Genomic DNA, 23,204 nt, shown 5'->3' on the forward strand with positions numbered 1-23,204 from the left:
ATTAGCTTAGACGTTAAAACTAACAGATAGCACTATAGCTATTTATTGATCAGCAATCTGTCAATGTTGGGATGTAAAAAACATGGGATAACAAATAGCTTCAATATATAGCAAACATTAGAAAATATTAACCAATAAATAAAAGGTTTAGCCTATTAAAATCAATGGCCTATACAGAAATTAAATAAAGCTATAAAATCTACTTCACTTTTGATTGTATTTGCATATTGATTAAAGTTACTTATTATTTAGTGAAGAGCAGCAGATTAATCTCTCATTGTGTTTTGTTTGATAACAGAGGTGATCATGTAAGAATGCACTGATCTATAATGAAGCATTCGACTACTTTAGTAACTGTTTGTGCTCATTTAAGAAAAAATTTGTAGTGTTTAAAATAAAACTCGCAGGACGGAGCCAAAAAAAAAAAAAGAAACGAAAAAACAAAAACAAAAAAATAAACACTTTTCCGACGGTCCCTTACTGCTCAGCGCGAGCTCTACCGGAAGATTGCGAGGGCTCAAACAGAGCAGTGCCTGTAATGTCGAGCGAAAAAAAAGCTGCAGCTATGTGACGTTGAGCGACCCACCTTTGTTCACTGTGCGACTTACAGTTAGAAAACCCCTGTTGTAACTAGTCCAGATATCTGACAATTCTTAAATCAAGAAGCATTTTCTAGAGGAGCACAAAGTATTGCGACCTTTTCAAAAATAATATGCTAAAATTAGGTGATTTTTTCTCCTAAAATAAGCAAAATATAAATTTGCCAATGAGTTAAGCAATATAAACTTATTTCAAAGCGGAAACAAGATTACGTCTCTTCCCCCATTGTCAGATTATTTAGCTTGTTTTAATGAAAAACTCACTTTATTTTGACTCATTATTTCTTAAAACAACACTATTGCTTTTACTTGTCTAGAAAATGCTTCCTAAAAAGCAAAACTAGAAACAAGACAAAAGACTTGAGTTAGAAAGACATTTTTTGCTGTGCGTGCAATATTGAAGGGGAACTATAATATGCAAAAGCATGCTAAACAATGCAATATTTGATATGTGGCTGCCCTGTTTTTAAAAATTATATTTAACAAACAAAAATATTTAAACAAACAATAAATAAATAAACGACAAAATAATTTATTAACAAATAATTATTTAAAAAAAAAAATTATTTTTAATAAAAAAAAAATTATTTGTTAAACAATAATGTTACTCTGCATATTTTGATCATTTTGACACACTGATCAGCTCTAGATGCAACTTGGTTATGATCTTAAGTATATTTAAGCTTCTCCCATTCTTTTTTAGATGATGCAAGGAGCTGCCAGGGTCATAAGACACACACAGACACGTGTGTTATCAGCACTTCTGGCCGTGCACATGCACATATTTGTGTCTCTGAGTGAAGTGCATGCACATGTTGGATATTCTCTGCATGCAACACATTTACAGCTGTCAGGATCTGAATTTGTGGACTCAGAGTATTGTGTTACAATGAAGCAGGGTGTTTTCACAATAACTAAATACACTCATAATTATCTGATTATAATATTGGTGATGGTGTGACGGTGATGGTCGGTACCTGGTCGGGTTGCCAGGTCTAGGTCTGGAACAGGTCGGGCATCGACAGGCTCAACTGGAAAACACATGAGCCCTGAGTTACTGACGGACCTCATCACACAACTCTCAGAGGAAGAGTGTTGCGTTGTATATCTGAACAATAACTATGCATTTTAAAACTGCTTTCACTGTATGTGTGTGTGTGTGTGTGTGTGTGTTTTACGCTGCGGTGTGAATCAGTGTGTTAATGAAGAGCTGATTGGAGGAGCTCAGTGTTCCTGACAGCAGATGCCAGATCTGCCTCCATATGGAGCTCTCCACAGTGATCTGGCTCACACACATCCATACACACACACACACACACACACATGCATACAAGCACACACACAAACACACACACACACACGCGCAAACACACACATGCCTATGGAGAGTAATCCATCAATACCAATACGTGTTTGTGTGTGTTTGTGATGGTGAGTGAGTGTATGTGTGGTTAAATACCCTAGTTGTGTGCGTTGGGCTGGTTATAGCTCTAGTGTGTGTGCTTGAGTATGTGTGTGTTTGTTGTGTGTGTATACCCTCAATGTGTGTGTTGGAACGATTGAATCTCTTTATTTGTGTGTGTGTGTGTGTGTGTGTGTGTGTGTGTGAGAGAGAGAGAAAGAGAGAGAGTACCCTCATTGTGTATGTTTGACTGGTTGAAGCTCTTGCATGTGTGTGTGTGTGTGTTTGTGTTTATGTGTGTGTGAGAGAGAGAGTGTGTGTGTGTGTGTGTCTGTGTGTGTATGTGTTTGTGTTTATGTGTGTGTGAGAGAGAGAGAGTGTGTGTGTGTGTGTGTGTGTGTTTGTGTTTATGTATGTGTGAGAGAGTGTGTGTGTGTGTGTGTTTGTGTTTATGTGTGTGTGTGTACCTCTCATTGTGTGTTTGTGTGTGTATATACTCTTATTGCCTGTATTTGGCTAATTGAAGCTCTTGTGTGTGTGTCTGTGTGTGTGTGTGTGTGTGTGTGTGTGTGTGTGTGTGTGTGAGAGGGAGAGAGAGAGTATGTGTGTGTATTCATCTCATTGTGTGTGTGTGTGTGTGTGTGTGTATACTCTCATTGCCTGTGTTTGGCTAATGGACCCTCTTGTGTGTGTTAGAGTTTATGTATGTGTATTTGTGTGTGTGTGTACCCTGGTTGTGTGTGTTGGGCTGGTTGAAGCTCTCGGGGTGTATGAAGCCGAACCCCTGTGTGTCCTCGGCGGGCAGCAGCTCCAGGCCGGCGGTGCTGTCGGGCATCAGCGCATCGTTCCCGTAACTCACACGCGCGTCACTCTGCAGATTCGCCAACTGAGCGGACATCTCCTGCTGCTCACGCTGCAGCAGCTCTACACACACACACACACACACACACACACACACACACACACACACTTAAGTACACCGCTAACACTGCAGTATTATAGAGTTCATCTTAACTAGACCATGATCATTTATAATACTACACACACACATACAGACACAAACACACACACATACACCTCAGCACACCACCATCCCTGCCGTATTATTGAGTTCACCAACTAGAGCAGTGTTTCTCAACCACATTCCTAAAGTACCACCAGCACTGCATGTTTTGGAAGTCTCCTTTGTCTGTCACACTCATCACAGGTCTCTCAGTCTCTGCTAATGAGCTGATGATCTGACTCAGGTGTGTTTGGTTAAGCAGACATGGAAAATGTGCAAAGCTGGTGGTCCTCCAGAAACGTGGTTGAGAAACACTGAACTAGACCATAATCATTTATAATAGAAATATATACTTAATAAAGAAGTATAATAGAAATCACAACTTTAAATACGACATAACTATATACATACAGAATACATATATATATGAACACACACACACACACACACACACACACACACACACACAGACACACACACACACATTTCTGCCAGAGATGACGGGGTAATAGAGATGAAACGTGATGCTGAAGGACAGAATTAAACAGGAGTCATGTGACCAAAACATGCTGCAGTGAGCAAATGAAAGAGAGGAGACTGCAGAAATGACAGATGAAGATGATGATGAAGATGATGAGGATACAGCAGGATTAGAGAGGAAACGACACGCTGATCAGAGCTTAATTACACACACACACACACACACTAATGACAGACGAGCTGCTGCCGGACGCACACACTGAGCCAGAGCGTCACAACGGCTGACAGATGGAGCGTGACGCGCACACACACACACACACACACACACACACACACACACATTTAAACACACGCACATACACTCACCACCGTCGTCAAAGAGAAATGATCCAACATCTAACTCAAGTCATCACACACACAAACACGCATTCAAACACACACACACACACACACATTCATACACACACACACACACACACTTGCACACATTCATACGCACTCATCCACAAACACAACCACACATAAAAAAACACACACACACACACACGCACGCACCACCGTCAATGAGAAATGATCTTACATCTAACTCAATCACACACACACGCAAGTGCACATTCACTCATACACAATCGCAATCAAACACTAACACACACAAACAAACACACTCAAATGCAAACATGTACACATGTATCATACACACACAATCAAACACACAATCACACACACAAACACTCAAACACATATGCACATGCACACAGTCATACACACTCATCCACAAACACACATAAACAAACACACACACACACACGCACACACACACACATTTATATACACACTCACAATCAAACACTAACACACACACACTCACACACACATGCATACACACTCATCCACAAACACACATAAACAAACACACACACACACACACACACACGCATTTAAACACACACACATGCATACACACTCATTCACAAACACACATAAACAAACACACACACACACATTTATACACATGCACACACCTAAACACATATACACACACACACATTTATACACACTTATCCACAAACACACGTAAACGAACAAACACACACACATTTACATACACACTCATAATCAAACACTAACACACACACATGCATTTAAACACACACATGCATACACACTCATCCACAAACACACATAAACAAGCACACACACACACACACACACACACACACACACATTTATACACACGCACACACTTAAACACATTTACACACACACACATTTATACACACTTATCCAGAAACACACATTAACAAACAAACAAACAAACACACACACACACACACACACACACACACACATTTACATACACACTCACAATCAAACACTAACACACACATTCATGCGCACTTATCCACAAAAACACATAACAACACACAAACACACACACACACATTTATTTACACACTCACAATCAAACACTTACACACACCATAACACATTCAAACACACAAACAAACACACACACACACACACACACACACACATTCATGCGCACTTATCCACAAAAACACATAACAACACACAAACACACACACACATTTATTTACACACTCGCAATCAAACACTAACACACACACACACCATAACACATTCAAACACACACACACATTCATGCACACTTATCCACAAACACACATAACAACACACATATATGCACACATTTACACACACACACACACACACACACACACACACACACACACACACACACACACCTGCACACACACAATCAAATACTAACACACTCACACACACTCACACACACACACACTCACCGACTTGGTCCTGGATGTCGTCAGCAACGCCGGGCACTTTGTACAGCAGGCCGAGAGACTGGTTCATGCGCTCCTCGATCACACGCAGATGGGTCAACACCTGAGGTCAGAGGTCACTCACTTTAATCACAACACTTGCTCTGCACTTATTCATAAACATTACACACTAGTCTCAAGCATGTAACCTACACAGGGAGCTCCCTACATAGACAACACACACACATAACTCACAACCACTCAGGAAAGTTGGACTGCGAGTGTATTCAATCCTCAAATCTCAACACATGAATAAAGAATAACACACACACACACACACACACACACACACACGCAAGCCAAAAATAAAGAGAGAAAGCTCTAAAAGCAGCAGCAATCGTGATGTAACATTAAATATATATATGAGAGTCCTCATTAAACATTTACATCCAATATTATATTCAAAGCCCAAACACACACAACACTCCTAATTTAGCCCTCCTCAGCTCTCGCGAGTCCCGTCATTCTGAACACAACCATCATACCACTAAAAAATAAATGAAATGACATGTGAATACTGCAGACAAGTGTATTTATTCAGCATTTAAACGTGTTCCTCACATTTCAAATGCTTTAGGAAAACAGTGTATAGATATATCCTTATAATGGACGTCAATGGGGGACAAACAGCACCAACACAACCAAAGCGGAGTCAATCTGAACAGCACACAAGGGTGAAAGACACTTCATATAAAGTGGGACGGGTAATGCATCACTGAAGTTGACCATTGGAACTGTTGTTTATGTTGACCTGAGTTCAGGATTGTTTAGTGCAGAGGTGATGGATTATTCAGAGAGTGTGTGTGTGTGTGTGTGTGTGTGTGCTGCTCATTCTTGTACCTGAGGCCGTATCTGTGCTGCTTTCTTGGGGTCCACCATGCGCACGTGTTCAAAGTGTTTGAGTGTGTGTTGACGGTCCTTCTGCTCGGCCCGTACATACTTCTTCAGCAGGCTGAACACATGACGAGGCTGCAGAGAGAAGCACACACATCACACTTTGCATTCCCGGCGTCTTTCAATTTCTGATTTTGCATCGTGTCATTTAAACTTTGCATCTCACAGAATTATCCTGCATCTCATCGTTTCCACTTATCATGAAACAGTTCTAAGTTTACACTTTGCAATTCTGATTTTGCATCTCACAAATGTCATATTTGCATCCGTTAACTCCTGCTTAGTTTGCATTATAATATTGGTACTTTACACTTCGCAGTTCTGACTTTAAATCTTGTAACTCCAGGAATGCATGACGCACTTTTGACTTTGCTTCCCACAATTTTGACATCATGAAAATACAAGTTTGCACATCACAATTCTGAATTTGCACTTGTATTTTGAGTTTATACCTTGCATATCCGACTTCACATCCCACAATTGTAAATGTACACCTTGCAGTTATGACTTTGAATTTTGCAGTTCGGATCTTTCATCTGCATGGTTTCCGCTACATTCATTCTTCCGTGGCGGGGCACCACACCAAAATTCATCCCGCCACGGCTACATTACAGCTCTTATTCAAAATATTCTGTCGTTTTTTTAAATAGCGGGTTAAAAATCGCACCAAAAACGTATGAAAAGTAAGTGAATAATAACAGCGCAAACTTTTCTGTGACCGTAGTAGTGCTATGCGTGCTATTTAACCCTTTAAGGTGACGTGCTGACTGACAGGTGCATGATGCGTGAGACCAGCAAACACGGCGCAGCATTCAGTTATGATGAACAGTTTCCATAATTATACTTTCAAGAGTTCACACTTAGCTGATGATTGATAGTAAAGCTAGTTTGGCGTGCTGTCCCGGGAGAGAGCCCTGAGCTTATAAGATCCTCGAGCCCTGGGCTCCCTCCCGTTGCAAGGCGAGAGCAGAGTTTAAGCTCAGGTAGATCTCGATGACTCCCCTTCCTGCTTGTTGTAGCTAAGTGTCAGATATGGATGCTGAAAGGTGTACTCAGAGTTTAGCTAATGTATTTTGATTAATTGTTTAGTGCTTGTTTTTGAACTGTGGGAGGAAACTGGAGGACCCGGGGAAAACCCACGCGACCACGGGGAGAGCAAACTCCGCACAGAAATGCCGTCTGGTTTGGAAAGGAATTAAACCAGGGGCATTCTTGCTGTGAGGCAACAGTGCTAATCGCTGACCACCGTGACGCCCGTTTGATAGGAGGGAAAGTATGGTTGGGTGGGGGGGTTTCTTCAAGACGGAGATATTGAAATGAGGAAAGTCTGGTTATTTATAGCGAGTTAAGGATCGTCTGATAGGATAATCAGTCGTTAGCTAAAGTTGGAACAGCTGTGAACAATCATAAGCATGTGACCCTCTCAAAATTTGTTAATAAATAAACTTCACTAATTTACAGATAACGGTCTGTGGCTCTGCATATAATGACTTTATCTTGCTGGAGTTTATAGCCGTTTCACTTTACTTTAGGACGCATTAATGACATTAATAGAGACATTCATAAATATTCCTAGCAAATCTAATAAATGCTGGAGACATACTCGCTACATAAACGCACTAAATCACACTTCAGCCGCGTTTATTTGAGGGCGCGCAAGAAAATCTGCACTTGAGCAGCGTATATTTGAGGGCACACAAGAACTTTTGTGCACGAGCAGAGGAAATCGGCGCTCAAGCAGAGATTGACATGCTCGTAGGCTATTACATGAATGCGATCTCGATGTAATGCTGCGCCCATGACATTTCTCAATGAAATAACGCCACATGTAGTGGTAGATCTGTGTAAAATGGCCAACAGAGTGTGCCGCCACAGCTGGAAAAAATCCTAGAGGAAACACTGATCTGAAATTCCACATTTGTCTCTTGAAACTCCAGCTTTACTTAATGCTATTTTGATTTTGCATCTTACAAATCTGAATTAACATATTGCAAATCTAAATTTGCATCTCAAAATTCCCAGTTTGCATTCCATAATTTTGACTTTGCATCATGCATTTCTGACTTTGCATCCCATAATTTTGACTTTGTATGTAACAACTTCCTGTTCTGACTTTGAATCTGGAAATTTTGACTTCACATTTTGCAACTTCAACTTTGCATCTCACAATTCCGAGTTTGCATATAAAAAGTTCTGATCTTTCATCTGTGAAAATGCACGTTTATCTCTTGAAATTCCATCTTCATATCATGCAATTCTAAGTTTGCATCTCATAATTTTGACATTGCATGTAACTCTGAGCTTACACCCTGCAATTCTGACTTCACATTTCAGTTCAGATCTCACCTGTGAAAACACTTGTCTCTTAAAAATTCCAGCTTTATTTCATGCAATTTTGAGTTTGCATCCCACAAATCACAAAGTTTTTACGTCACAATTGAGATTTTTTTTTCTTAAGCATTCTGATATGAGGAGTGTTGTGTGATATGAGGTGTGTTGTGTGATATGAGGTGTGTTGTGTGATATGAGGAGTGTTGTGTGATATAAGGTGTGTTGTGTGATATGAGGTGTGTTGTGTGATATGAGGTGTGTTGTGTGATATGAGGTGTGTTGTGTGATATGAGGAGTGTTGTGTGATATGAGGTGTGTTGTGTGATATGAGGAGTGTTGTGTGATATAAGGTGTGTTGTGTGATATGAGGTGTGTTGTGTGATATGAGGTGTGTTGTGTGATATGAGGAGTGTTGTGTGATATGAGGTGTGTTGTGTGATATGAGGTGTGTTGTGTGATATGAGGTGTGTTGTGTGATATGAGGTGTGTTGTGTGATATGAGGTGTGTTGTGTGATATGAGGTGTGTTGTGTGATATGAGGTGTGTTGTGTGATATGAGGTGTGTTGTGTGATATGAGGTGTGTTGTGTGATATGAGGTGTGTTGTGTGATATGAGGAGTGTTGTGTGATATGAGGAGTGTTGTGTGATATGAGGTGTGTTGTGTGATATGAGGTGTGTTGTGTGATATGAGGTGTGTTGTGTGATATGAGGAGTGTTGTGTGATATGAGGTGTGTTGTGTGATATGAGGAGTGTTGTGTGATATGAGGAGTGTTGTGTGATATGAGGAGTGTTGTGTGATATGAGGTGTGTTGTGTGATATGAGGTGTGTTGTGTGATATAAGGAGTGTTGTGTGATATAAGGTGTGTTGTGTGATATAAGGTGTGTTGTGTGATATGAGGTGTGTTGTGTGATATGAGGTGTGTTGTGTGATATGAGGTGTGTTGTGTGATATGAGGTGTGTTGTGTGATATGAGGTGTGTTGTGTGATATGAGGTGTGTTGTGTGATATGAGGTGTGTTGTGTGATATGAGGTGTGTTGTGTGATATGAGGTGTGTTGTGTGATATGAGGAGTGTTGTGTGATATGAGGAGTGTTGTGTGATATGAGGAGTGTTGTGTGATATGAGGTGTGTTGTGTGATATGAGGTGTGTTGTGTGATATGAGGTGTGTTGTGTGATATGAGGTGTGTTGTGTGATATGAGGTGTGTTGTGTGATATGAGGTGTGTTGTGTACCCGTGGTGGATCGGCCTGCAGGGCAGACAGGTAGCTCTCGAGGGCGAGGCGGCGGCGGTCGTTCAGCAGAGCCTCCACCCGTGCCATGTGTGTCTCCACCAGCTGCTGACGCTCGCTGGCCGACTCCTGCTCCAGAGCCTCCACCTTCTCCTGGAAGTGCTGCAAAAACACACAAAAAATAAACTAAACATCCTCCAGGCCTGCTACTGAAGGCCTGATAAAGGTTGTTTTGAGTAGGGCTGCACAATGTACATTATCAGCCTGCCTGTATATATTTTTCCCCCATTTCTGTTCAACAGAGCAGATTTCTTCAGCACATTTTAAAGAGAATAATTTCAATAACTCATTTCTATTAACTCAGATATTCTACAAGACACTAATATTCAGCTTAAAGTGACATTTGCAGACTTAACTAGGGTAATTAGCGTAAACTTAGAGTAATTAGGCAAGTCATTGTATAACAGTGGTTTGTTCTGGAGACAAGGGGGCTAATCATACTGACCTTAAAATGGGTTTAAAAACTGCTTTTATTCTAGTCGAAATAACACAACATAGACTTTCTCCAGAAGAACACATATTATGATATGAGATACACTGAGATATGAGAGAGGCCAATAAGAATCAGAATTTCCGGCAAGGTTTTTAGTCATTCGTGGTGCTTTAAAGTGTAGATGCAACTTGATATATACATATATTAATATATTATTTTATTTTATTAGCTCAGAAAAATAGCTATTATCTGTTTATTTTTGTACGATCATTACATAAATGATTAAAAAAATAGCTGATAGTGTTTTTAAAGTTAGTTATATTGTATGAAGCATCGTTATTACAACTCTCAACAACAGTATCAGATATTGCATATTATCCAGTATCACCCAGCTCTATTTTTGAGCACTCTGACCTGGATCACGGCCTTCTTGTCGTTGCGTGGTAAACTCTTGGCCTGTCTCTCGGCCTCTTCCCATTCCCTCATCACCTATAAAACACACAACACAACAAAGACATGTTCGGAAACGTCTTTACTGTGGTCAATACTGAACCACTGTGATGACAGACTTTGGCTGAGGCATTTTACAGTGAGTGCTGTGTGACATTTCTGTTTTACAATGTGCTGGAAACATCGCAAAGTCCATTAATGCATCCCATCACACACATTAATATATGATCAGCATCTGTGGGAAAATAAATCACATCTTGCATACTGGGCGACACGGTGGCTCAGTGGTTAGGTGTTTCTGTGTGGAGTTTGCATGTTCTCCCCATGTTGCCGTGGGTTTCCTCCAGGTGCTCCGGTTTCCCTTATGGTCCAAGCACATGCGCTATAGGGGAATTGATGAACTCAACTGGCCGTAGTGTATGAGTGTGTGTGTAAACAAGAGTGTTTGGGTGTTTCCCAGTACTGAGTTGCAGCTGGAAGGGCATCCGATGTGTAAAACATGCTGGAATAGTTGTCCGTTCATTCCACTATAGTGACCCCTGATTAATAAAGGGACTAAGCCGAAAAGAAAATTAATGAATGAATGTGGACATGGAACATTTTCAGGAGGGACATGGAGTGCAGACGTAGCCAGATTTAGTACCTGAGACATGCGCTCGCGGTGTTTGGTCTCCAGACTTTCTTTGGCCTTCAGAAAGTGAGCGTGTTCGTTCTCGTCCGCCGGCGTCTCCAGATATCGGTCCACTGCATCTGGAGGGCTGGAGGACGGAGTCGGCACTGCGGATTGACACACACACACACACACACACACACACACACACACACACACACACACACACACACACACATACTTATTACAGGACATAAGAAAAGCAGATGACAGTAAAACCCTGTTAAAAAAGACAAAAACAACAAAATAAAGCATTTACATTTAGTCATTTAGCAGATGCTTTTATCCAAGCGACTTACAAATGAGGACAAGGAAGCAACTTACACAACTATAAGAGCAACAGAGAATAAGTGCTGTAGGCGAGTTTCAGGTGTGTAAAGTGTAAAAAGCAAAACGTTTTTATTATTATTATTTTCTGTAGTACAGTTAGCGTTGGAGCCAGAGAGGCAATTGCAGATTAGGAAGGGAAGTGGAGACTAAATAGTTGAGTTTTTAGTGGTTTCTTGAAAACAGCGAGTGACTCTGCTGTTCTGATGCAGTTAGGGAGTTCATTCCACCAACTGGGCAGATTCAATGCGAGAGTTCGCGAAAGTGATTTCTTCCCTCTTTGGGATGGAACCACGAGGCGACGTTCATTCACAGAACGCAAGTTTCTGGAGGACACATACATCTGCAGAAGTGAGAGCAGATAAGAAGGAGCAAAGCCAGAAGTCGCTTTGTAAGCAAACATCAGAGCTTTGAATTTGATGCGAGCAGCAACTGGCAGCCAGTGCAAACGGATGAGCAGCGGAGTGACATGTGCTCTTTTAGGTTCATTAAAGACCACTCGTACTGCTGCGTTCTGAAGCAGATGAAGAGGCTTGATAGAGTTAGCTGAAGCCCGGCTAGTAGAGAGTTGCAGTAATCCAGTCTGGAGAGAACAAGAGGTTGAACAAGGAGTTGAGCTGCATGTTCAGATAGGAAGGGTCGGATCTTTCTGATGTTATAGAGTGCGAATCTGCAAGATCGAGCAGTTCTAGAGATGTGGTCAGAGAAGTTTAGTTGTTCATCAATCGTTACTCCAAGGCTTTTCACCATTTTGGATGCAGTAATTGTTGCCCCGTCCATCTGGATTGAAAAGTTATGGTTTAGAGTCGGGTTGGCAGAAACTTTAAGCATTTCTGTTTTCTTGAGGTTAAGCTGAAGATGATGATCTCTCTACAGGGCACTACAGGACAATCTGCATCAGGAATGTCATCTTTTCCTTGATTAGAACATTTTGAGGATTATGAAAGTCTCTGTATGATGTCAAGTTTGCTCATAAAGCAATATAATATAAAACTGTTGTAAATGACTCAGGTCTAAACAAGAACAGATGAAGGGAGGAGTGGAAGGTTTGTAAAGCATGTAACCTGCGTTAGTGATTTTATGCATGCAAATGAAAGACACTAACACACACACGCATGCACACACACACACACGCACGCACGCACACACACACACACACACACACACACACACACACACACACACACACACACACACACAAACACAAACACACACACTTCAGTCCAATCAGAGCTACAGAAAGGAAATTCAAGGCGAAATTTTGGGTTAATCAGCAGCCAAAAGCAACCTCAGCCGGTTAGAGAAGATGGTGAGCTTTAACACGCGTGAAAACACACGCCAGAAGCACATAGAATAATTAATCCAAAGTCAACCTATTCGCACTGATGACTGACCTTCTGAGAAACACAAAAGAAGACGTTTAGCAGAGTGTTCACGCTGCTCTTTACTTTTGTTTTTTGAGAATGAAAAAATAAACATATGTAAATGAATGTATCATGCCTCTTATGATAATTACTGATGAAAATAAAAATAATATTTACATAATAAGGGGGCAAATAATATTGCTTTTATATTTTAAATAATCCAGCCAGAACCTATATATAAAAAAACTACATACATATATAAACACACATAGTATTGTGTGTGATTTGCATATATTACCATTAGTGTTGGAATTAATCAAAAATATACATGTCCATTATTTTACATAATATATGTATGTCCACTGTGCATATTTATTATGCATATATAAAAAAACACACATGCATGTAATCATTATTTTATTTTCACATATAAAATATATATAATAAGAATTGTTTTTTTATATTTGTGTGCATAGATACACTCACTGGTCACTTTATTAGGTACACCTGTCCAATGCACATTTCTAATCAGCCAATCACATGGCAACAACTCAATGCATGTAAGCATGTAACCATGGTCAAGACAATCTGCTGCAGTTTAAAAGCATCCTGCCTTGTATCAGCGGTTCAGGCTGGTGGTGGTGGTGTAATGGTGAGGGGGAGATTTTCTTTGGGTCCATTAGTACCAATTGAGCATCAACGCCACAGCCTACCTGAGTATTGCTGCTGACCATGTCCATCCCTTTATAAGCACAGTGTCTCCATCTTCTGACGGCTACTTCCAGCAGGATAACGCAGCATGTCATAAAGCTCAATCATCTCAGACTGGTTTCTTGAACATGACGATGAGTTCACTGTACTCAAATGGCCTCCACAGTCACCAGAGCTCAATCCAATAGAGCAGCTTTGGGATGTGGTGGAACGGGAGATTGGCATCATGGATGTGCAGCCGACAAATCTGCAGCAACTGTGTGATGCTATCATGGAGCAAAATCTCTGAGGAATATTTCCAGCAGCTTGTTAAAACTGCCATAAAGGATTAAGGCAGTTCTGAAGGCAAAAGGGGGTCCAACACGGTACTAGTAATGTGTACCTAATAAAGTGGCCGGTGAGTTTATATACACACACTCACAATACACACACATAATATTTAAAAGATTAATCAGCATTAGTAGTTGTCAATTTCCACGTATCTCACATTTGGGCATAACATGCTTAAACACTTGAACTCCCACTATTGATGATGTTATTCTACTCTTCTAGTGTTTGTTGCTCTTCTGTGTGTTTCTCTGAAGGGTCAGATTGGCGTGTGTATCTCAGTGTTGGTCACTTACACACACCGCTGCAGACGGACAGACAGTATTCCTCCGACTCAAAGTTATTACGGTTTCCTCCGCAGCCGCCGTAGATGAAGGGCGCACAGCGGCGCTCCTCACGCACATAATACCAGCGGGACAACATGGCCCTACAGGGACCCGTCTCTGCACTCGCAAAACACACCTCTGACACACACACACACACATGTGGTGATGACATGAAAACTTGTGATGCACCCTAATGAACAATTCACAGAAACACCAAATGCAGTGCCAATAGAAAATCATCACAATGAGAGAGACTGAAAATCAGCGAGTTTTTAGCTCCGCCCACCAACTAGAAATACCTATTAAATGATAGTGTATAAACTCCGCCCCTAAATCACCGCCTGTATAGCTCCACCCATACATAAAGTTACTTTATTATGTAATAGCGTGGCTAAACTCCGCCTCCTGCATCTGCATCACTAAGCCTGTTTAGCACCACCCATGGACTACTAGCGTAGTATGTAAATAGTAACTTACTGATGTAATAGTGTGGCTAAACTCCGCCTCCTGTTTAGCTCTGCCTGTTGAATTAACACTATTAAGATAGCGTTTCTACACTTCGCCCCCTTAATCTGTTTAGATCTGCCCATGGACTGTAGTATGTAAATAATAACTTCATTATGTAACAGTGGGGCTAAACTCCGCCTCCTGCTTCTACGAAAGTGCCTGTTTAGCTCCTCCCATTTACTAGTACTGTAGTATGTAAATAATGACTTTAAGATGTAATAGTGTCGCTAAACTCCACCCCATCGATCTCCCACTGTTTAGCTCCGCCCACTGACTGGTACTGTAATATGTAAATAATGACTTTATGATGTAATGTTGTGGTTAAACTCCGCCCCTAAATCATTGACAGTTTAGCTCCGCCCACTGTCTGTTACTGTAGTTTGTAAATAATGACTTTATGATGTAATAGTGGCTAAACTCCGCCCCTAAATCACTACCTGTTTAGCTCCGCCCACTGACTAGTACTGTAGTATGTTAAAAATGACTTCATGATGTAATAGTGTGGTTAAACCCCGCCCCTTAAGCACTGACTGTTTAGCTCCGCCCACTTTCTGTTACTGTAGTTTGTAAATAATGACTTTATGATCTAATAGTGGCTAAACTCCGCCCCTAAATCACTGCCTGTTTAGCTCCACCCACTGACTATCACTGTAGAATGTAAATAATGACTTTATGGCGTAATAGTGTGGTTAAAATCCGCCCCTAAATCACTGCCTGTTTAGCTCCGCCCACTGACTGGAACTGTAATATGTAAATAATGACTTCATGATGTAATTGTGTGGTTAAACTCCGCCCCTAAATGACTGACTATTTAGCTCCGCCCACTGACTATCACTGTAGAATGTAAATAATGACTTTATGACGTAATAGTGTGGTTAAACTCCGCCCCTAAATCCCTGATTGTTTAGCTCCACCCACTGACTAGTACTTTAGTATGTGAATAATGACTTCATGTGTCTCTGTGAGTGCTGTGTGGTGTGTATGGATGATTGGCGGCTGTCCCTCACCTCGCACCACCTCCTCTACAGACTCAGTGGTGGTGGTGGTGGTGGAGGTCAGGGCTGCGCTGGTGCTCTGGGTGCGCTCCTCCTCCTCCTCCTCTTCCTCTATCTTCTCGTCCCGATCTCCATCTCCATCCTGATCCTCGTCCTCTTCCTCGTCCGCATCCTCATCATCCTCCAGCACCGCCGGCTCCGCTGCGGCATCACGAGTCATGCTGAACACACACACACTAGTGTTATAATCCTCCATTACCATCTGCCACACACACACACACATGCACACACACACAAATGCAGACACATATATGCTCTCACACACATTGTGTTGAATTAAAAAATTGAATTTGTGTGTGCATGATATATGTGTAGGTGTGTGTGTGAGATATGTGTGTGTGTGTGTGTGCGTGTGTGCATGAGATGTGAAGGTGTGTAAGTTATGTGTGTGTGATATCTATAAGCGTGTTTTAGTATGAGATTATATGAGTAAATGTGTGCGTGTGTGTGTGTGATGTGCAAGTTTGTGTGTGCGTGTATGAGATAACTGTAAGTTTGTATGAGAGTCAGTGTGTTTATCAAAGTATGTCAGAGCCTGTGTGTGTGTGTGAGAGAGATATCCAAGTCTGTATGAGAGTGAGTGTGCATTTCAGTATGTGAGTGTATGTGTGTATGCGTGTAAGAGTGTGTGTGTGTGTGTGTATGAGAGTGTAAGAGTGTGTGTGTATGAGAGTGTAAGAGTGTGTATGTATGAGAGTGTAAGAGTGTGTATGTATGAGAGTGTAAGAGTGTGTGTGTGTATGAGAGTGTATGAGTGTGTGTGTATGAGAGTGTAAGAGTGTGTATGTATGAGAGTGTAAGAGTGTGTGTGTGTGTGTGTATGAGAGTGTAAGAGTGTGTGTGTATGAGAGTGTAAGAGTGTGTATGTATGAGAGTGTAAGAGTGTGTGTGTGTGTGTGTGTGTGTATGAGAGTGTAAGAGTGTGTGTGCGTATGAGAGTGTAAGAGTGTATATGTATGAGAGTGTAAGAGTGTGTGTGTGTGTTGAGAGTGACCTGTTCTCGGTGTAATCAGCCTCCGCTCCGCCCCACCACACGTCTGAATCGTCCTCCTCCACAGCGGCGCTCTCAGACTCTTTACCCGCGTCTGCAGGACAGCACACGAACTCCACACCCCGGAAACGGTCAATTCCACACGGCAACAGCATCCCATAATCATGCAGATTCATGCTGCGGTCACCACACGACTGCACAGACCATAGAGACACACACACACACACACTTTATCAGTCTGACCTCATGCTGCATGACTCCAGTTAATTACTCATGTGGTGTGTGTGTGTGTGTGTGTGTGTGTGTGTTTCTGACCTCTTTGGCGACGGTGTGCCAGTGCAGGTGACTCTCACACATGTCCATGCGCTCCTGATGCAGGAACTTACACTTATCAGGAACCAGCAGAGCATCGCTGACAAACTCCCCAACTGACGAGAGAAACACACACACACACACACACACACACACACACACACACACACACACACACACACACACACACACACACACGTGATGAACAGAGAGCAATGAGCTGGTGGACTACACACACGCACATATTTATACACACTCACACACATACAGAAGACATACACACACTCGCTCAAACACACACACACACACACACACACACACACACATAAACACATGTACACATGCATCTAGAAGATATACACACACACACTCGCTCACACACTCATCGAAATAAACTTTACACATGCAAACATTCATTGAAACAAACACACTCACATACACACGCACACACATGTAGAAGACATAACACACAGACCCACACTCGTTCAAAGACACACATTGAAATAAATACAATAACACAAACACACACACACACACACACACATCCAGAAGATATACACACACACTCATCGAAATAAACTTTAAACATGCAAACACACATTGAAACAAACACACTCACATACACTTATACACAAGCACACACATGCAAACACACATACAGAAGATAAGCACACACTTGCACTCACACACTCATCGAAATAAACATTCACAAATGCAAATATGCATCAAAACAGATACACAAACACACACATACTCATTTACACAAAAACACACACACATACGATCACACTCACTCACATACTGTACATACAAACACACATCAAAGCAAACACACTTACACACACACAAAATCTCACACACTCTCACACAAACACACACACTCTCATCTACACTAAAGGCTGATTTATACTTCAGCGTCAAACGCACGTGTATGCTACGGCATTGACGCATAGCCCTTCGTCATGGCCGTCAGTGTCACTGACGTGCACCTCTCAAAAAATGTAACTACACGTCGCAACAACGCGCAGCGCAAGCTCTGTGATTGGTCAGCTTGGTAGCGCTGACGAGTCGGGGCGGGACTGAGAGCCTCGTGAATGGTGCAAGCCCAATGTAGCGATTGTTTACAAGTGTGGAGTCCCGTGAAGGAGCTCCGGATGGAGAGTTTTGTTTTGTGTTTACCTCATAGTTAAAGTTGTTGCACGTCCGCCGGTTCCTGCCTCAAAATGAGCGAGTTTGAGCCACTTGTACATCCAGGAAGTGTTCAGAAAAGCAAAACAGCAGCGAAGAAACACTAGCGATTCGGAAGTATTAATGCAGACAAACACTACACACGTTGCATGCGCTGTGGGTTAGGCCGGTCACCTGACGCAGAAGTATAAACCAGGCTTAAGACAACGACACTCACCCAGGCAGCGGTACGGCACTACGATGTGCATGTGACTGCGGCACTGCTTGCGGCTCTTCTTACACCAGTCCCAGATGCTGACCGGCTGATTGGCCTCCACCACATTGGTGATCTGCAGCTCCGGATACACCTGAACAACAACAACAACAGTAAAATAATGTGAAAATAATTCAATTAACGTGAAATTAATGTCAAAACATATCAATAAAAGTGTGTGCTGGGTAAAGATTAAATGCAATTAATCCAAAATAAGAGTTAGTTTTGACATAATATATATTTGTGTGTGTGTGTGTGTGTGTGTGTGTGTGTGTGTGTGTGTGTGTGATATACATATTATGTATATGTGATGCACACGCATACATAAAAGATATCAAATTGTACATATAATTTGTATTATATACATATATATTTGATATGTTAATATAAATAAACATTTTCTCAAATGTATGCATGCCTGTGTGTTTATATGTACAGAAATTAACATATAAAATAAACATATGCACATTATGTTAAAACTATTTTTATTCATCTTTTCTTTTCTATTCATGATTCATCTTTTTCTAACTCGATAAAAAAATTAATTACTTCAATTATTTTTAAAGATATAATTCTAGTGACTAATTTCTTTAGACTATATAACTTACTATAATTTAACTAGTTTAATTAGGGTAAGTTAATAATTAGACAATGAAAACATTTGTTAAAAATCATGTTTTAAGCAGCTAATAATATATTATATATATATATATATATATATATATATATATATATATATATAGCAAATACTGTCAAATTGTCCTTACTCAGTTAATTATTTGAAAAAGTTTTAATAATTCCCTCTTCAAGGTTTATAGAGTTTGTTATCACATTTCCGTAAAACAAAAGTTTAAGGCTATATTTGAAGGGCTAATATCTTTAGTTCTTCATTTTAGATTAGATTAGTGTTCATCCTTGAGCTCATACTGCAGTGATAGTGTAGTGTTGCTTCACCTCCTGGCAGTACTGCAGGATTCCCTCTTTATTCCCGATGCAGCTCTTGCTTCCGGACGGATCCGGCTCCCATTTCCCGCTCTGGATGTTGATGTGCATGTTGAGTTTCCCGCAGAACATGGCGATCTGTGGCTCGGCCAGAAGGCCCGTCCCGGAGTCTGATGGCACCTGAAGAGCAACAATCACCAAATTTAGTCTTTAATAATACACCCTCATCAGAATATAGAACACAGTATACTGTATTGTTATTGGCACATGCTGGAATAACATTGTCTTCCGTATACCAGCTCTGCTCTGATTGGTCAGTGCTTTGAAATAAAAGGTATTATTATTATTATTAAAACTGCCTTATATTTCACACCTTGGACAAAAAAATTAAGCAAATTCACTGACTTTTAATGTCTGGAATTGAATCTTTCATGAAGAAACTCAAACACATTTGAAACAAGTGGAGGATGAGTAATGATGTACATTTTTGGGTGTACTGTTCCTTTAAGAGAACGTACCATTTTAGACGGTCACAAAGGTTATGTAAATGTTACTTGTGCTGTTTAATTAAACCAGTGTTTCTCAACCACGTTCCTGGAGGACCACCGACACTGCATGTTTTGGATGTCTCCACTGTCTGTCACACCCATTACAGGTATTTCAGTCTCTGCTAATGAGCTGATGATCTGAATCAGGTGTGTTTTGGTTAAGCAGACATGGAAAATGTGCAAAGCTGGTGGTCCTCCAGAAACGTGGTTGAGAAACACTGGATTATACAATAAATCAAATAAATGTTCTCTTAAAGGGACAGTACACCGAAAAATGTCAAATCTGTCATCATTTCCTCACTCTTCACTTCTAGATTGAGTTTCTTTCTTCTGTTGAACAAAGATCTATTGAAAAATGGATGCCAGTGGCTACTTTTTTCCAACATTCTTCAAAATATCTTCTTTTTTCCAACATTCTTCAAAATATCTTCTTTTTTCCAACATTGTTGTAAATGTCTTCTTTTTTCTAACATTCTTCAAAATCTTTTTTTCCAACATTCTTCTAAATATCTTATTTTCCCAACATTCTTCTAAATATCTTCTTTTTTTCAACATTCTTCGAAATCTTTTTTTCCCAACTTTCTTCTAAATATCTTATTTTTCCAACATTCTTCTAAATGTCTTCTTTTTTCCAACATTCCTCTAAATGTCTTTTTTCCAACATTCTTCTAAATATCTTATTTTTCCAACATTCTTCAAAATATCTTATTTTTCCAACATTCTTCAAAATATCTTATTTTTCCAACATTCTTCAAAATATCTTATTTTTCCAGCATTCTTCTAAATATCTTATTTTTCCAACATTCTTCTAAATATCTTATTTTTCCAACATTCTTCAAAATATCTTATTTTTCCAGCATTCTTCTAAATATCTTATTTTTTTCCAACATTCTTCAAAATATCTTATTTTTCCAACATTCTTCTAAATATTTTTTTCCAACATTCTTCTAAATATCTTTTTTCCCCAACATTCTTCTAAATATCTTATTTTTTTCCCAACATTCTTCAAAATATCTTATTTTTCCAACATTCTTCTAAATATCTTATTTTTTCCAACATTCTTCTAAATATCTTTTTTCCCAACATTCTTCTAAATATCTTCTTTTAGTTTTCAACAGAAGAAAGAGACTCCACCTTGAGTGTGAGTAAATGATGTAGATGTTCATTTGTAGGTGTGCTGTCCCTTTAAATGTCAACTTTCAGCAGACGTTATCCAGAATGTTTTGAGAAGCAAATGTTCTGGTGTGAGAGTACTGACGCAGTGTTGTGGTGTTCAGCGGTTTAGTGCTGAAGGAGGATTAAGATGAAGACAAAACAGCAGGAGTGTCCTGAGATAAATCAGATCACGAGTCTAAACAGGTTAAACCTCGACAACCTTCACCAAACCCTGCAGCAGATTCAAGATCAGCAGTTCAGGAGCCGCCAACTCAACGCCACATCAAGACCGAGTGCATGATAAAGAAGATTCACTATCATATCCTGTTATTAAAATAATGACAGAAAGCAATCATTTTCCTTCAGGTTAATCCCGAATTTATCAAGGGTTGCCACAGGGGAATGAACCGACAACTACTTTGCCATGTATTTTACACAGCGCAAGCTTATCTAGCTGCAATCCAGTACTGGGAAACATGATAAACACTACAGATTTATTCTCTGCTTTTAGCTGTCTCTCTTGTACAAGCTTAAAGGGTTAGTTCACGCAACAATTTTAATTCTGTCATCCTTTACTCACCCATGACTTTCTTTCTCCAGTTGAACACAAAAGAAGATGTGATAGATGTGACTCTATATTATTTGTTTTTCCTGCTATGGAAGTCAATGGGGGCGGCACGATGGCTCAGTGGTTAGCACTGTGGCCTCACAGCAAGAAGGTCCTAGCTGGGTCAGATGGCGTTTCTGAGTTTGCATGTTCTCCCCATGTTGACGTGGGTTTCCTCCGGGTGCTCCAGTTTCCCCCACAGTCCAAACACATGCAATATAGGGGAACTGATGAACTAAATTGGCTGTAGTGTATGAGTGTGTGCATGAATGAGTGTGTGTGGGTGTTTTCCAGTACTGGGTTGCAGCTGGAAGGGCATCCGCTGTGTAAAACACATGCTGGAATAAATGGCAGTTCAACCCACTGTGGCAACCCCTGATAAATAAGGGACAAAGCCGAAGGAAAATGACTTAATAAATGGAAGTCAATGGTTTATTAACATTCTTTAAAATATCTTCTTTTGAGTTAAACAGATGAAAGTAACTCTGGATCCACTCGAGGGAGAGTAAATAGTGTGTAAATTGTCATTTTTGGGTGAATTATCCCTTTAAGGTATGTAAGCCCTTCCCCCTTTCATTAGCCAATTCTGCTCTGATTGGTTAGCTTCTGTGTCAGAAGTGTCATGGGAGGTGGAGATTATGCAAATGAGTTGCTTTGATCATGCGTATGTTGATTATTTATTCATTTTCTTTTCGGCTTAGTCCCTTTATTAATAAGTGGTCGTCACAGCGGAATGAACCGCCAACTTATCCAGTGTATGTTTTACACAGCGAATGCCCTTCCAGCTGCAACCCATAACTGGGAAATATCCATACACACTCATTCACACACACACACACACACACACACACACACACACACACACACACACACACACACACACACACACACACACACACACACACACACTACTGACAATTTAGCTTACCTAATTCCCCTATAGCGCATGTGTTTGGACTGTGGGGAAACCAGAGCACCCGGAGAAAACCCATGCCAACATTGTGAGAACATGCAAACTACACACAGAAATGCCAACTACCCCCAGCCGAGGCTCGAACCAGCGACCTTCTTGCTGTGAGGCGACAGCACTACCTACTGCGCCACCGTGACACCACTCATGTGGATCCTTAGCAGGTACAATATTAAAGAATATAACGTGATCAGTTCAGCCCA

The 23,204-nt window shown here is 40.7% G+C and overlaps 1 protein-coding gene across 1 annotated transcript in view; it reads right to left on the reverse strand.

Annotated features, from left to right (window-relative positions):
- appa (amyloid beta precursor protein a) overlaps positions 1–23,204 on the reverse strand; it is a 42,483-nt gene that overhangs the window by 5,487 nt on the left and 13,792 nt on the right. Inside the window, 13 exon segments of the mRNA NM_131564.3 lie at positions 1,577–1,630; positions 2,731–2,925; positions 5,311–5,410; positions 6,187–6,315; positions 9,809–9,967; positions 10,713–10,787; positions 11,392–11,525; positions 14,444–14,611; positions 15,988–16,196; positions 17,030–17,220; positions 17,342–17,454; positions 18,744–18,873; positions 19,734–19,901. Coding sequence (NP_571639.1) covers positions 1,577–1,630; positions 2,731–2,925; positions 5,311–5,410; positions 6,187–6,315; positions 9,809–9,967; positions 10,713–10,787; positions 11,392–11,525; positions 14,444–14,611; positions 15,988–16,196; positions 17,030–17,220; positions 17,342–17,454; positions 18,744–18,873; positions 19,734–19,901 — 1,825 coding nt within the window.

Source organism: Danio rerio, chromosome 1 (genome assembly GCF_052040795.2).
Source record: "Danio rerio strain M-AB ecotype USA chromosome 1, GRCz13ab, whole genome shotgun sequence".
Taxonomy (NCBI): Eukaryota; Metazoa; Chordata; class Actinopteri; order Cypriniformes; family Danionidae; genus Danio; species Danio rerio.